Source organism: Corvus hawaiiensis, chromosome 4 (genome assembly GCF_020740725.1).
Source record: "Corvus hawaiiensis isolate bCorHaw1 chromosome 4, bCorHaw1.pri.cur, whole genome shotgun sequence".
In the NCBI taxonomy this organism is placed as follows: domain Eukaryota; kingdom Metazoa; phylum Chordata; class Aves; order Passeriformes; family Corvidae; genus Corvus; species Corvus hawaiiensis.
In genome coordinates, this window is record NC_063216.1 from 44,734,242 (window position 1) to 44,749,753 (window position 15,512).

The 15,512-nt window shown below is 41.6% G+C and overlaps 1 protein-coding gene across 2 annotated transcripts; it reads right to left on the reverse strand.

Moving 5' to 3' along the window:
• Positions 1-8,820: 8,820 nt before the first annotated feature.
• On the reverse strand, positions 8,821-15,130 carry SLC35E3 (solute carrier family 35 member E3). 2 transcript variants are annotated; one of them, XM_048299947.1, is made up of 5 exons: positions 14,701-15,130; positions 14,503-14,613; positions 12,823-12,981; positions 11,808-11,890; positions 8,821-11,348 (listed from the first exon to the last, which is right to left on the reverse strand). In XM_048299947.1, the coding sequence occupies exons 1-5, from the start codon at positions 15,088-15,090 to the stop codon at positions 11,162-11,164; spliced, it is 930 nt and encodes a 309-aa protein (XP_048155904.1). In that variant the 5' UTR covers positions 15,091-15,130; the 3' UTR covers positions 8,821-11,161. The 2 variants fall into 2 exon arrangements, with proteins under 2 accessions (XP_048155904.1, XP_048155905.1); XM_048299948.1 differs by lacking the exon at positions 12,823-12,981.
• Positions 15,131-15,512: the final 382 nt, after the last annotated feature.

A 15,512-nucleotide genomic window follows, 5' to 3' on the forward strand; every position in this document is an offset into this window, starting at 1 on the left:
AATTTAAAAATAATTTGGCCATTCCTTCTGTGTTTGTTTGTGTACTTGGAGAGATATGCAGGCGCTGGGCTTTGACTTCTGACCTACCTTATTTATCTTAACATGTTGTCCATGAGCCAAGGCCAGAGGGTAGGACACCTTGAGAGAAATATACCGTGTAGTGCTACTCTCACAAGGGAAAAATCCCAAATCCACTGTTGTGGGACTGCAAGATATTGCTGCATCGTGCCTTTGCTGTCAGAGGACAGGCTGCAGTTTCCTCACATAAGCAAAACAAACCTCACACAAACAGACCCTGAAATGCACTGCAGTGAGACATTTGAGAACACAGATCTGGTTTTCATGCCAAAATACAGTTTCAAAAAGATTCTCAAAACCACTTGTTTTCCTCCATATCTAGTGAAGAGAGTCTGTTAGAATACAGACCATCCTTTTTGGCAGATAACTGCCAATCCTGATCTTTAACTCATTCAATGCAGGGGATACCACAATATCTAATTTCCTCTTTCTTATTGGATGGGGTATAGGTAGACCTGCAGAGAGTCATTGACTTGGGTCTGTCTTACCCTCTCTCTGATCCTTAATCAGCCACTTTACCTTCTCTGCTCAAGAAATGTAGCAGTTGTGGGGCTTACTCAGCTGCATGGCCACACTAAAATGGTTGTGTTTAATGCCAAGATAATGAAGACTCAGCATGCATCCCTTTGTAAAGGGTTTGGTGGCATGTTACTTCAGAGAGATCAGTTCCCATCCATTTCTTCCATCCTCTTGCTGCCCCCTCTGTTTTTTATGCACTTATGGTATAAAGGGAATAAAGTGACCTGGCACACCTGAGAAATAATGCTTTTTTTTTCTGTAGATCAGCTCCCTGAGATAGTCCCGAACAGCTACAGAGTAGCTGGCCCAGGACATCACTGGAATGGCAGCAGACAGGCAGGGAAAAGGTGGGATCTGCTTCAGCTATCTTAGCAGCATTACTGGGGAGGAAGATTACATTAAGCTTGGCTGATTTCAGAGCACACCACTTCGAGAGGGATGTTCTGTTCTCCTCACTTACGGTTGCAAGCTGATGGTGAGAACTTTTTTGGAAGAAGTGTGGTGTTGGATTGCCTCAGCCTCCTTGTAGTGTTTGATGATGCAGCTGAGCCCATCATTTGAATGGGCTCACCTTAAGAATGTCCTGAGCTCATCTAATGCCCTGGTGAAACAATGGCCTTGCCAGGAGCTGTGCATTCGAAGCCAAGTATTTCTTTGAACTGGCTTTGGTTCATTTGACCACAGATTTAGCTGATTCAACAGCAGGATATTTACTTGTATTTGCTGCTAGTATGTCAACTTGCTTTATCAAGACTACATAAGACATCGTAAAGAAAGCAGCAGGAACACACAGCTGGAAGCAGAGATTGGAGATGGAAATGGGGAAATAACTCCTTCTGAAGGCAGGGAGCCATTCAGTGGTCTTTTCCTTATCATCTAACCACACCTTGAATGTTATCTCCTGTATCAGTCACCTGGGTTGATAAACCAGTTAGAACTGGGACCATATTCCCAGTTACTTAGGGAGAAGCAAAGTGTGCATGTTAGCACTGATAATTACTTCAGCTACTCCAAGCCAGCTTTTCCTGTGTTGCAAAGGAGCCCAAAGGTTGCAGGATGGGTTGTGTTGATACTACGAAAGAAGACACTTCTGATGGTAATTTGCAGGCCGTTGTGTTTTAGAACTCATTTTCTCTGTACTTCAAACTGAACGTGTTCTTTACTGTGAAAGCTGATTTGAAAATATACATCTTGAAATCTGTAGAAAGCATGTCTCAGCTGCGTATTTTGCATTCCATTTGGGCAGATATCAAGCAGCTCTAGCAAGTTGCTCCAGCTCAAGATATCACTCCCTTCTGCTGTTGTTGGGACTTTGTGAGCAAAAGTTACTGCCTTTGCAACACAAGTTGGAGGGATTGTTGGAAATGATACAACTTCTAACATTTTTTATGTAACTTTAGTCAGGGGCTTGTTCGCCTTTGCCCAGGGGGAGGGGAATTGAAGCTTCTCTTCAAAAGATGCTGTTCACCGGGTGAAGTCTGATGAGCTTAACCTCTACAGACTGGGAGTAGCCAGAAGATACACAGGAGACGAGCGAACATTAACGAACATTACCCCCCCTTTCCCTTCCCTCCCCCGGTGCCGTCGGAGACGCCTGGTCAGAGAAAAGATCGCTAAGAGAACCGAAGAATGAGGACCAAATTAGCATCGAAGGCGAAGGGATCAATAACCAATAGGAAATCGAATACTAAGAATTGTGTAATTTAAGACCAATGAACGTGAATTTCTTTGGGATTTGTCTGTATAAATATGTGAAAAGTCTGGTGAAGAACCATTTTGGATGGAATGATTTTCACTGCACAACCCGGGCATGTGTGGACGAAATAATTTCTATTGGACATCCTGGCCGAAATAACATTGTTGCCAGAATAAAGTACTGCCTTGATTCTCTAACAATGAAAAGATGTTGTTGGGGAGTTTGTGTTTTTCCCACAGCCTCGGTGACAGGATCACTACCCACATCTCAGTTCTCAGTCTGGCATGTTAAACTGATACTCAAAGGATTGTATCCAAGGGAGACCACAGCATGGGCACACATTCCTCTTTGCTGACACAGACAGGAAAAGGGCAATAGTCTCTGGAAAAGCAGAAGCCTGAAGTAGCTGGGGAGCAGTACTGTCACACACCACCTCTGCACATAGACTGAGTCCTTTTGGTTCATGCAGCCATACAATTATTTCATGCATGACCAAAATGATGACTGCACTAAAACTAAGACAACTGTATGGTTTTATCTACATTTTATATGCATATCAGCTCTCCATTTTTACTAGATCCTGGTTCCAGTTTCCAATGCAAGCATGCCCTCTTTTGAGCCCAGTGTCTCTGGCTTCCTCTACTACAATCCAATCCCGCCAAACCACTTTTGTACCGGAGTTTTTACATAAGTTTTTCTTCATCTCGATCATTCCTAGCATCCCGAATTTAAATCTCATTAGACAATAAGGACATCACATCATAAAATAATTTCCTCAGACATCTTTGCATATGCTGATTTACATTCATTTTTAAAAGGAAACTCTGAAGACAGGGGGACTTGCTTTTCTTACTTTTACACTCAATGAAAACACTGAGAATACTTAACTTGAAGGCATTTAAATCCTGGCTTGCTTAGGGACAAGTAACTGATTAGAAAATTAACCAGCCTTTAAAAATAATATCCCAGTGATTTGTGATTTGTGTGACACCAGTGAATTACTACAGGCTATCAAAGAAGCAGAAACAGATGATGTAGCACAGACTGGTTCAGCTAAATAAAGCACACTGAAAAATAGGATCAACATACAATTTAATTTCCAAAGATCTTCCCTTTATACAGGGAACAAGGGGAATAGAGAACTGCCAGTCCACAGGAGGCTGCAGAGGCAGGAAGCAAGCCACTGAGGCTCAGGGCCAGTCTCCCAAACACTTCAAGATCACTTACAGGCTCATAAATATGTTGAGTGCTTATAAGAAGCTCTTTGAGGGCTTCTGTCTGAGCGGCTGGTACCTGTATATAAAAACAGTGTTTTCTCACCACTTCGCTTATGTGTGACACTTTCTCCTTCAAAACCTGCCTTCTGAGTCTGGGCGCGTTGACGTTACATCCGGCCCATGGAGCGGGGCGCCTCCCGCCCTGCCCCGCTTCCCTCGATCCTGTTTCCAGCCGTGGGGTGTCACTCTTCCCCCTTGTCCCAGCACGGAAACTTGCCTGCCTGCGCAAGAAGGCATCGACTTGCTCTGTAGCCAGTCGTGGCTATTCTGACAGCAGAGGGCCATATAAACTTCCCAGTTCAGACAAGATCAAGAGCAGAAGCAAATGCCCAGGCTGGGTCCATGGGAGAAACGGGACTTGTGCCTTTAAGCAGGAACATGACATTCCAGTGATGCTGCCGTCTCATATGATGTGTGCTAGGAGCATGTCTTCAACTACATCTGCTAACTTCCCAAAGTTTCTGAATTTAAATTTCTGTCTTGCATCCAAGATAAGGTCTGAATGACACCCAAATACAGCTGGTTCTGTAACCTTGCATCTATTTCTGTAAAACCAGCTAGGTTCAGGTGCTCAGCAATCCCAGCTCAGTGCCAACCTCCCATGTGGTCCATTCACACTGCTGTCAGCTGGAACTCTTTTTGAGACTCTAGGTTTAGGGCTATAGAATTAAGGTTTACGTGTCCATCCCAATAGAGACAAAGCTATTAATGAACTGGAATATGTTTTGTGGAAAAGTTTTGCTCAGGCTTTGTTTGGGAAAAAAATCTACTACATCTATATGATATTTTTCTCTTTTTTTACTTATACGCTAAAGTCATACGCAAACTGTGCCTGAAGAAAAGTTGAAGAAGTGGGTCTCTGGGGAATACTAGCTGAAAACCATTGGTACATTGTTAGTCCTGATCAGAAGAACCACCTTAACACTCAGAAAAGCAAAATTGTGTGTTTTCAGAAATGTATCATAATTTCCTGGAGGGTGTGTGATCACCACTGTCAGTTTCTTGTCTCAACTGCGTTAACAAATAAAAAAACATTTTCTGACTAACCACCACAAGAAATGCGCTTAACAAGTAACCACCTTGGATCCCAGAAGACCTTAACATTACTCTGGACTCCCTGGAGAGAAGCATCTCTTTCACAACAGCTGATGCTGTATAATAGGAGCTGGAGAGGCTTTTTCCATTCAGCTCAAAGACAGAAACCCAATTAAGAAGATCTTAATCCAAGTTTTTAATACACAACTTAGTTATATTGCAAAACAAAACTGATTCAGTCACTCTAGTTAGAAAATCAAGTGCACAAATGGTTTGTTTTCCCCAGAGAGTAAGGAGGATTAAAAACATTATGGGCAGAGTAAGGAAACAGAACAAGGAATCAGTTTCTTGGTCAAGTAGCACACCTAATTAAGTTGGAGACAAAAATGTCAAACTTGTCAATTTTGCAGCTTCCTTTCTGGAAATGCTGAACCAATGCCATTCTCTATTAAGTTCTATTGAAAGAGAAGAAATTCACACTGACAAATCTGTCCCTGTTATTGAGCTGCCTAATGGTGGAGTTAAGCATCTAAATTTAGACCTTATATTTAAAAACCTGCCTAGATGTGTATGTGCTGTTTACTCTTCTCAGTTGTTTCTTAATCCATTGTCTCACTTTTTTTTCTTTAGTCACAACCACTTCTATTCTATGGTCTCAGTAACCATGAATATTCCCTGTGCTTCAGAACACAGTTCTTTTAAACAAGTTTGCTTCTCGATCTCTGCTTAGTAAGAAAGTAAAAAACCACAATTTTTTCTGCCAAGGTCATTAAAAATTACATTCTTATGCTCTTCTTCAACCAAAGATCTCCTCCCTGCACTTCCTGGATGAGACACAGCCATCTATGATTCTAAAAATAATCCTGCTCTGACACACTGCTTAGCCTGCATGTGCATCGTGCATGTGTGTGTTACCCACACAGCCATGCTGGACTTCTTGGAGCTCCTTGAATACAAACATGTGCCTTCAAATGAATGGCTTGTATTCATGTTCCAGTGAAGCCACAAACAGATCAGAAAGTATCTTTGCAATGCCAATCCTCCAAGCAGCCTTTGGGTTATTCCCACTACTTGCTTCTAAATACGTAACTTACTTTAATTACGTTATTTTTAATCTGCCCATGTCTGTTCCTGCCTATCCATTATAAAGGCAGCACATTGTTCCTGTTAGATACTGAGCGAGTACAGCTGGGAAGGCACGTGCAACTCCCAAGCTGACTAATTACCCCTTAATTCAGGTTAACCTGACTCCTCCTGTATTTTAAGCAAATAATTTTTTCTGGATTGGAAGGCAGACAAGGGCCCCTATGTGAAAAAAACCAGCAGCAGTGGGTGAGGTCAATGTATTTATGTGAGCAGTGATACAATTTCTATCTCAATTCCAGAATTCCATAAACTATGTCATAATTATACAGAAAGGACAGACTGGAACAGGAAAGGTAGCTTTCTTATGCACCTACAAAAGGGAAATGACAAAACTAAAATTGCAAAGTATTAGAATCTACGTGGCAGCTAAACCAATGAAAAGGGATCACATTTCCCCTTTCTTTAGTCCTTGTACTGCAGATTTTAACCATGACCTCTTGGGCTGGGCTGGATTCCCTACTGCTGACTGGACACTGCAGATACACAAGGCAATGGAGTATGTTCTACTCCCCAGGGTCACAGCATCACAGAACAGAATCGTTAGCTCCATTAGACCTTTCAGGTTGTTTTACACACACAAGGAAGACAGGAGAACGATGCAAGCCAGTCAGATAAAAGCAGAAACAGCTACGTCAGTGAGAGAAGTCCCATAGGGGAGAGCTGATATGTTTTCATTGGACCAAATGATACAGCTGAAAAAAAGCAGAGCAGCTTTCTGGAACACAAACCCTCCTTCACCAGGCCCAGTATCATTGGAGCAGGGGAGGAACAACAATAGCTCCCTTCTCTCAAGGAAGGTTAATCACTGCTGTGGAACAAGCCTGGCAAAGATTTTATACTCTCTGAATCCAGCTATTTTTTTTTGCATAGCCTTTGTATTTTAAATTTTATATTATTAAAAACTACTTTATACTACATTTGTCAACTACTACAGCACAGTAAGAATGCAAACAATTTAGCTCTTGCATTCTTTGCAATACCTGCCTAGAGATGAACCCACACCTCTCCCTACTGCTTAGCACAGGCCTGTTTGGTAAGATGTCTCTGTGTCTTACAGGAGGATTTCTCATTACCCAAGATTGTATCAGCTCCTGCTGATAGTTTCTTTCTTTGTGTTCTTAACCCTCTGCAGCTGACATCCCAATCATGTTTGCAACAACTGAGCTGTCAAATGGAAGGCTGAGACTTCAATCAGAGGGAAAGCACCTGTAGGAAGAGAGTGAATTTGTATGAAGCAGAAAAGCTGGTGCTTCTTTACATCTGCCAGATTGTAACAGTAGAAAAACAAAGAACTGCATCTTCAAAATTAGAAGAGTGGAATTCCTTTGCTAAACAAAACATATCTTCACTATATATATATATATATATATAGTTGCATTTCATTTATTAAAAATAATACTCCATTTTTTGTTTTCTCATTAAACAGGGAAGTTGAGTTTTGAAAAGCTAAAATAAAATTTTAAGAGGGGAAAAAAACCTGTAACATAAACACCCGCAAGTCTTTAATCCAAACTCTGTTTCTTTTAAAATCTAGGTAAGACATAACTATGTAACTGGGAGCAAAATGGACATCTTGGGAGAAATGCAAAAGGTGATATGAGGGACTAAGGCCTGCTCTCCAAATTCCCCTGCAAGGTTAAAAGCAGGAAGTTAAAAAGCTCTCACCAGTCAGTGAGCCTTTTTCCTTTACCAAGAATGCTGGTGAATTTCAGGCCAGATGTTTCTTAGTCACTGCTAAATACCTTAACAGTGTGCCAGTGTCCAGCATTGCTCAAGAGCAGGCCCCTCCTCAGCAGCCCAACTGTATCGATATATACAGCCAGCTATGAAATCCAGCATCTTTTGATAGATTTTGCAGATTTGACAAACCAGACGTGGGTTAGACATTAGCTGAACTCCAAAATGTTATAAAACCCTTTTCTGAAACTCTTATATAACAAGACATCATAAAAATGAGACTTTTACCTTAAAATTTAACCAGCATCAACTACCACTAAAGTTTTTTAGAAAGTTTATTAAAAAATATGGGTAGCCTAAACAAAGTTTTAATGTTGCTTTAGCCCCAGGCCATCGCTGTCCATTCATTTCATTAAATGAGACAGAGGGGATACAGTCCTGCTGAATTGCAGTTCTGTCCTGAACGTTGTAGACTTCCTGCAAGACAAACCTCCTTTTCATACGTGTAACAGCAGCAAACCACTCTCCAACCTCAAGCCTGAGAGAGCAGCTGTTCACGCATCAACAGGAAAACTCCTCTGGCACTCTGCCCCAGAGCCTGCAAGAACTTAACAAGTTGTACAAAACCTGATGCAAAAGCTGTCAAACAAGCGCAGAGTTACCAAAGTTAAAGGTAACAGAGCTTTACATCTCTTAAATGAAGATATACTTCCTATTGCTTTGGGTAAAATGGGAAAATCTTGTGCATGTTGTTCTAAAGCATTTTTGGGGACAAGGCTAGATAATTTACTGCCAGTCACTCACATTTTAATCAGAATCATCTGCTCTCATTTTTAAATTCATCTTGATATCTACAGTTCCATTCGAACTACATGAACGGTAGCTTTTTAAAGAAAAGAATGCTAATATAGCAGCAAAGCACTACATGGCAGGAAAGGACCAAAGCCTATCCTGCTACCACAGTTTAGTCATATATAGAATATAAAGTAAAATGAAAAGCAGAAAGCAAACACCAGGGCATGTATGGTACAGCTCCAATTGCAACAGCTCACACAGGGTGATGACTACACATTGCTGAAGATGGCAACTCTCTGATTTCTCTTTCAGGAAAGACAAAACTGATTGAAATACACATAGTTAGCAGGAAAACACATTCAAGTGATGTAGTAAAAACTAGAATAAACAAGTAATTATCAGTAATTTTTATGACTCCAGTTTTACTTCAGGATTTAAAGCTTCCCTCATTTGTGCCATGATTCCAAAATGTTCAAATGCCCTGCCACATTCATATGGAAGAAATCCATGTGCTACCATTTTGTCTTATACACACCTAGACCCCCAAAGTTATGCAATTCAAACAGAAGATGAAAAAAGACAAGAACAACTCCTCTCTTCTGCAATAAGCAGGCATCAGACAAATAATTAAAAATTTATTCCCACCCTACATGTGGTATCCAAAAAACCAATACATACAAAGATCTATTTATCCCACAATTACACAAGCCTCCTGGATTTAATATTTTGAACCATATGACAAAGTTCAAGATACTTTATTTATTAGATACAACAAGTAAATCTCAAGAGAGAGTTCTTGAATGCATGAAAAAAAATCACATCACTTAAGTGACTCCCACACACACACCTTCCAGCACCAGATACTTATAAGGTACTTTTTTAATGATGCTGTTAACTTTCTCTTGCAGATCTGCTCCTCTCCTTAAGGAGTTTTTTGTATTTCCAGACTTGGTTGTTTAGTTCATTCTACCACTTTATATATATATATTTACATCTATCTCATCTCAAATATTTTTGTCATACAGGCATGTAATTCAGTTGTTTTCTAGCTGTTTTTCTGCAGTCTATCTACATCTCAAAAGGACTTGTGCACAGCACAAATTAATGCAAATGGCTTTCTCAGTGTACATACTGAAGGATATGCATCCAGAGCTTGACCATCTGAACACATCTTCCAGTAGTCCAGGCTGTATTTTTAAACTAATTATACAGATCTGTAAAAATGTATTTAAAAAATTATCCTTGGACCAGTACAATGTCCAAGAAACTGTTGGTAAAGATGAAAAATTATTCAGGTATTTGTAACTTTGAAATGATATAGAGTGTTACAGTGTAAACTTAGGTTACACAGAGGAATAACTTTTTCTTAAATCAAGAACTCTGTAACAGAATAAATAATTTACAAACTTGAGAAAAGTTGCATTGTTTCCATCATAAAGACTTCTTACTTCTATTGTAAAAAGCTTAGAGGAACTAAATATTATTTCTGTCAGTGGCTGCAAAACTTAAAATACTTGGTTCTGTCCACAGAATTCCCCTCTTTAAATCTGATAGAGGTAGATGAAGACAAAACAAACCCCAACATGTAAGGATTAAGATACTGCAATTAAATTCTAACCCTGCAAATCTAGTGAACATATGTTCTCACCAGATTTACAGAAAGCAGTTATTTTTTCTTTCCTTTTTTTAACTAGAACAGCACTGAACTTTTTTCCATCCACGTTGTCAAAATAAGTGCCTGATACTGTCATAAAATCATTTCAAAGCATTTTTTAAATTAGAGCAGAAGCAGGTCCCACCTTGCACTCTTTAGTCATTCAGATACATTGCCCATGACTGTCTGTTGAGGAAATGCTGCCTCACACTCAGCATTGTCCAGACAGCCCCATGGCCTCTCCCCTAAAACAATGAAAACAGACAAACCTGCAGATCCCACCCAAGGTAACTCTTGGGGAAAGGCATGGGAGCAAGGGAGGTGGTGCTGAAGGCAAGAGAGAGAACTGGGCAACCTTCACTCCCATTAAAGATGGTGACCTTTCTGAAGCCTTCTCTGAAATATGTTTTTAGCATGGGTGTCTGTGTGCAAGAGCTGCAAAACATTAGGTTACTACCACAAAGCCAGAGATTTTATTAGGCTTACAAGTATTTACAAGATCTTGTGTAAAGTCTTGGTTTTGGCACAGAGAAAATTATAAAACAGTAACAAAATTTTTCAAAGCGTTAATTACTTCATTAATGTCCTGAAAAATTAAAAGTAAAAATTAAGATGAGCTGTTTACATCAGATTTCTTACTTTTCCACAGCTTGGCCTGTGGCTTCAAGTTTTCTGCTTTCCTCTTCACCTGTAATTTTATCTACTTTCTCCATCTAAAAATCTATCCCTCTGCTGAAGCCAAACATAGGTAAGGAAGCATATACAAGAAATAGAAATGAGTCTGGCAGCCTTTTTTTAAAATGACGGACAAAGTATGTTTCCCTCTTCATTGTTCATCAGACAAAAATGAGGAAGCATCACTACATACCAGAACATCTGCATAAAAGTGCCTCCAAGTTTCTTCACAACAGCAATACTGGCTTGATCACAGAGACAGGATTCTTTTTCTTTCTCTCTCTCTGCATTGTAACTGTAGCCATCATGATCTCATTTGGTATGCAAAAAAATATAATTACTTCAGTACAATTTCCACAGCAATTTGAAGTGTGCCTTTTTCTCTTTTAAGTTACTGTTTTAATTTAATGAAAACGATAGGACAGACTGAGATGGCAAACCCCCAGTATTTTACATCCTTTAGTTCGTTTGGTTTAGTTACAGGAAAACAATCCTGGCAGTTAAACTAAAACCATAGATCTAAATGGATGAGGCAATTTTGTGCATTCTAAAATCAATGCATATTTAAATACTTATTTTCCTTCACAACAGTCTTCAGAAACTCTTGCTCTATGGACGCTGGACCAATTTACTCTTATTGCTTTCCTGCTCACTAAGCTTGAAGTGGGTGTAGGCTAAAATGCCAAACAGTGTGCACAGAATCCCAAGGCCTTGGTTAACAGACAATGGATCCTTAAATAAGAGGCACCCTCCCAGGAGGGTGATGCAGAACTTGAAATGTCCAAACATGTTATACCTAGACATCTGTTAAGGATAACAGCCAACACCAGTATTATTTTTTGTAAAAAGAAACACTTGGAATTTTCTTTAGTTCCACACAAAGCATGCAATGGTACACAGTGCTGACTCCAACTCATACAGTTTTCCCCAATCTCTGTGGCTGTATTAACCTCCACCTAAAGCCTTTCACTCACTGTATACTCCAGTCTGATGGACATGCAAACACTTCCTCGAGGCAGCCGAAGCATGAGATAATATTCCTTGCAGGTATGAAGGTCAGCAAGTTAACAACCATTACCTATACAAACCCCAAACAAAGGAAAAAATACACTAAACATGAACATGCTTTTCCAGCTTCTTCATTTAAAATAAACCAGGAAGGTTATCAAACAATTTTCCCACATAAATCAGCCCAAATGAATTCCAACATAACTAATCTGGAAACAGGAGAAATGACTAATGTTACAAAGGATACGTGACAGGTGACGTATTTCCAATGATCCAGTAAATGGACAAGTTTACCATAAAGGCTATTATTCCAGACAGCAGTACCATTATCTGTGGATTAATGGACACAGTCAGTAATCTGACTCGCTTTTGGCTATTTGTAGATACATTCCAAGTTATTTATTTAGTTTCATTTACTTTCAAATGCAAAATATCAGGCAGGAAAAACATATGGAGAACAAAAATAGCAATAGCTTCAAATCAGTACAGACCCTGGTGATGTGTATAAGCAGTTCAGGGTATGGTGTCCATAAATATACACTGACAGAGCCACAGGCCTTTTCTCCTTTACTCTTGGTGAACATTTAAAAGTGATTTGGACAATCTGGATACTCATTCACACAGAGGTTGTACTCTTCAACTTTGAGATAAAGTCTTATTTATGGTCACAACAAAAACTATTTTAGCAAAATATCTGATTTTATTACTGTCAATACTTGCTATCCCATTCATAAACTGCAGTGCTACAAGAAATGACCCATCACTGAGGGGCACAATCAGCAGTAGAAAGAATATGCCACTGGCTCTTTTTTGGACAGAAGGATACGGAGAGAAGTTACAGTCTTGGTGAAAATAAACTATTAATTCTAGAGAACAACCAATTCAATGGTTCAGCCAACAACAAACAATGTTGTCATCCTTGCACAGAAGAGAAGCTGTGACTGTCTTTCTCTGAGTGGACAGTCAGAGCTAGAACTAGAGAACTTAATACACCAGGGGAAGCTTCTGGATTTTGATAGATTTTCCTGTTGTTCAGAGGCCCTTTAAATAGAAACAAGAATAAGGAGATAAATCAATTGACAGACTCATTCCTCTCAGAGAAAGTGGGGCAGACTCAACAAGGGGCTATTTGTTCTGCACATGCCCCTGTCATCTCACCATAGCCAACAGCTGTACAAAAATCTGTTTCACAAAGAAACAGGTCTTACTATCAAATTTAACTACCTCGGTGATAATTATTTAAATAAAGTCAAAAGCCTTACCACAGCAGAAAGCGTCCAGGGCCCAAATATTCCCCCTTCTCCAAAGACTGGCTCGAAGAAGGGTATGATGAACAACAACATAGCTGAGGACATTGGTGCCTGATAGTACAACAACTGCATAGAGTTTACCTGCAACTCATGCTGCTTAGCGCCTACCCACTAAAACCAAAAGAGAAAACTGTTAAACATGAGGAAAAAAACCCCCATAAATTGAAAAATCTCAGCAAAAGCAAACTGGCTACTAACACAGAGGGAGTCTCACGTGGACAATACTATTTAAACAGGGTGTTGAGCCTCAACTTTGCCTCACTGGAGGTCCCATGTGTCTGTCTCTTTCAAGTGAAAAAGCCATGAGAGGAGAAAATCGTATGCAGGGGCAGTGAAAAGAGTGCCTAAACTTTCCTTTTCCCATAGCCTGCGGGTAAAGCATCGTACTAGAGGAAGAACAAAAAGGTAGCAGAGCTGGGAAGAAAATACCAGCTCCCCTTCTCAACACAAATTCCAGACCCTGTCTGTGTTGGAGCTGAGTATCCTTGCCTAAGCAGGGGCTGGATTCTGTTCCTTTCTTCTCATTTTCCTGTACATACAAGCTAACAAAACCGGTACACATTTGTCCTTCTTTTATCAGTTTATTCCAGATTTAATAGATTTCATTTCAATATTGATTATAATTGACTCTCACTTCAATTTTCAAGGTTGCATGCTTTCACAAATATTACTTATCTATGGCTATGAAGATGTAACAGCCAAAAAGACACATCTTTATGTTGTGCTGAAGAATGACGTTTAATACTTCTTAAATCACAATAACTGGTGATATGGATTCCAACATATAAACTTGTTCAGGTTTTTTTATCTATATAATTTTGCCCAAGTACCATTATTTCTCCAGTACACACATCATCACTTAATGTTATTATGCAGCACCTTTCCTCCCCCTGCCCCAAAACAGGACAAGAGACCATTATTTATCATCTTACAGCCTATGGGTCAAAGAGCCTCACTTTTTTTGGAGGCACAGTACACCTCGTACAAAGAAATTCACGTTTAAATCTATCACATCAACATGACAGGGGTTTCTAATTTAGGAGGCTCTTACAGTCATGGTCAATAACAAATCGGGTGAGCTATTAGTACAATGTTACAGCAGAAAGGGCTGAGACAGTCCTCGGACATAACAATTTTTTCAACTGTAATCATCCAGAAAGGTTGTATGGTGTTTATGTATTAATCCACCCTCTACAAAACCATCTTAGAACGTGTATAGTCGAAACTGAAGAAGGATACTGATAAAATGTAAATAGCTCAAGGATAAACCATGAGATTGAAGGACTGGAAAACATCCTTTCTAGGGAAAAAGCTCAAACGCAAGGCACTTGCTTCAGCAAGGAGAACATCTGTTCCCTCTAGGAAAAAAGGAGTTTTACCGCTAAAGCAATCTTCACCCCTTGAAAGTAATGCTCACGTTAAAGATGACACCCCAATTTTTAGCAGCAAGGACGATCAATTCCTTAATTTATCAGGGGTTATGGTGGATTATCATAATTTGGTGGGGTTTTAAAAAACAAATACCGGAGCACGGAGCGTTTCCTGGGAGGCTGGGCGCTCCTTAAAGGCGATCAAACCGAGGGGCAGCATCCTGAAGCCCAACCACCCCAACGCTCCCGCGCCGATACCTACCACTTGGTACAGGGAGGTCACCAGGACGCCCAGGGTGGCGAACGCCATCCCCAGGACGCTGAACTTCACGTCGTAGTAGGAGTTGAGGAAAACACCCAGTGTGATGGGGACCTGTGGAGGTGGACAGGGCCGTTTTAGGCAGGGTCGTTGCCCTCAGCGTCGCCCCTCCCCGCTCCCCATAGCCCGCCGCCTCCTCACCAGGGTCAGCTTGATCCGCAGAGGGAAGGTCTTGCCGTAAGCCACGCTCTGGATGACCACGATGACCGGCGTGGTCATGGCCTTGGCCAGCTGGTAGGTACCGATGGTGTTGCTCTGCAGGGAGAGGTTGGTGAAGACGACGAAGCCGCAGAAGCTGAGCGCCAGCGGCAGCACCTGCGCGGGCTGGAGGCTCTTGGGGGAGAAGGCGCCGAGTGCCTGGCACACGTAGAGGCCGAGCCAGGTGATGGCGAAGTGCACCAGGGTGAGGCTGAGGTTGGGGAAGCCCAGCCGCACGTACAGCCACTTGTTCAGGAAGACGATGCAGATGGAGGCGGCCAGATTGACCAGCAGCCCAGCCGCCAGCCGGCCCTGCGCCGGCAGCCAGCCCATGGCTGAGGCAGCCCGGCGGCCGCCCGCGCACCCGCGGGGCCCGCCGCCGCCTCCCCGCCCCGCCGGGACACGTGGGCTCGCGCCTTCCGGTGGCCCCGCCCGCCCCGAACGGCTCCGCCCGGCCCGGGCGGCAGCGAGGGCTGGGGGGACAGCGTGTGTGTGTGTGTGTGTGTGTGTGTGTGTGTGTGTGTGTGTGTGTGTGTGTGTGTGTGTGTGTGTGTGTGTGTGTGTGTGTGTGTGTGTGTGTGTGTGTGTGTGTCTGTGTGTGCCCCCAGCTCCTGCCCGACAGCCCCCGATGGGCAGAAACGCACCTCGGCTCCAAGCCACAAGTACCTCTCCACAACCGGACAGGGCATTTTCGTAAACACAAACACGTAATTGTATGTACAGATGTACAGCACGAAGTACATTCTCTGTCGGGT

Excerpts from the sequence above, each read along its gene's own strand:
- SLC35E3 (XM_048299947.1), bottom strand. The coding sequence starts at position 15,090 with ATGGGCTGGCTGCCGGCGCAGGGCCGGCTGGCGGCTGGGCTGCTGGTC. Across the intron at positions 12,982-14,502 it reads TGACCTCCCTGTACCAAGTG|TGGGTAGGCGCTAAGCAGCA; the intron begins GTAGGTATCGGC and ends TTTTGGTTTTAG. Across the intron at positions 11,891-12,822 it reads CCTGGACGCTTTCTGCTGTG|ATAATGGTACTGCTGTCTGG; the intron begins GTAAGGCTTTTG and ends ATTAATCCACAG.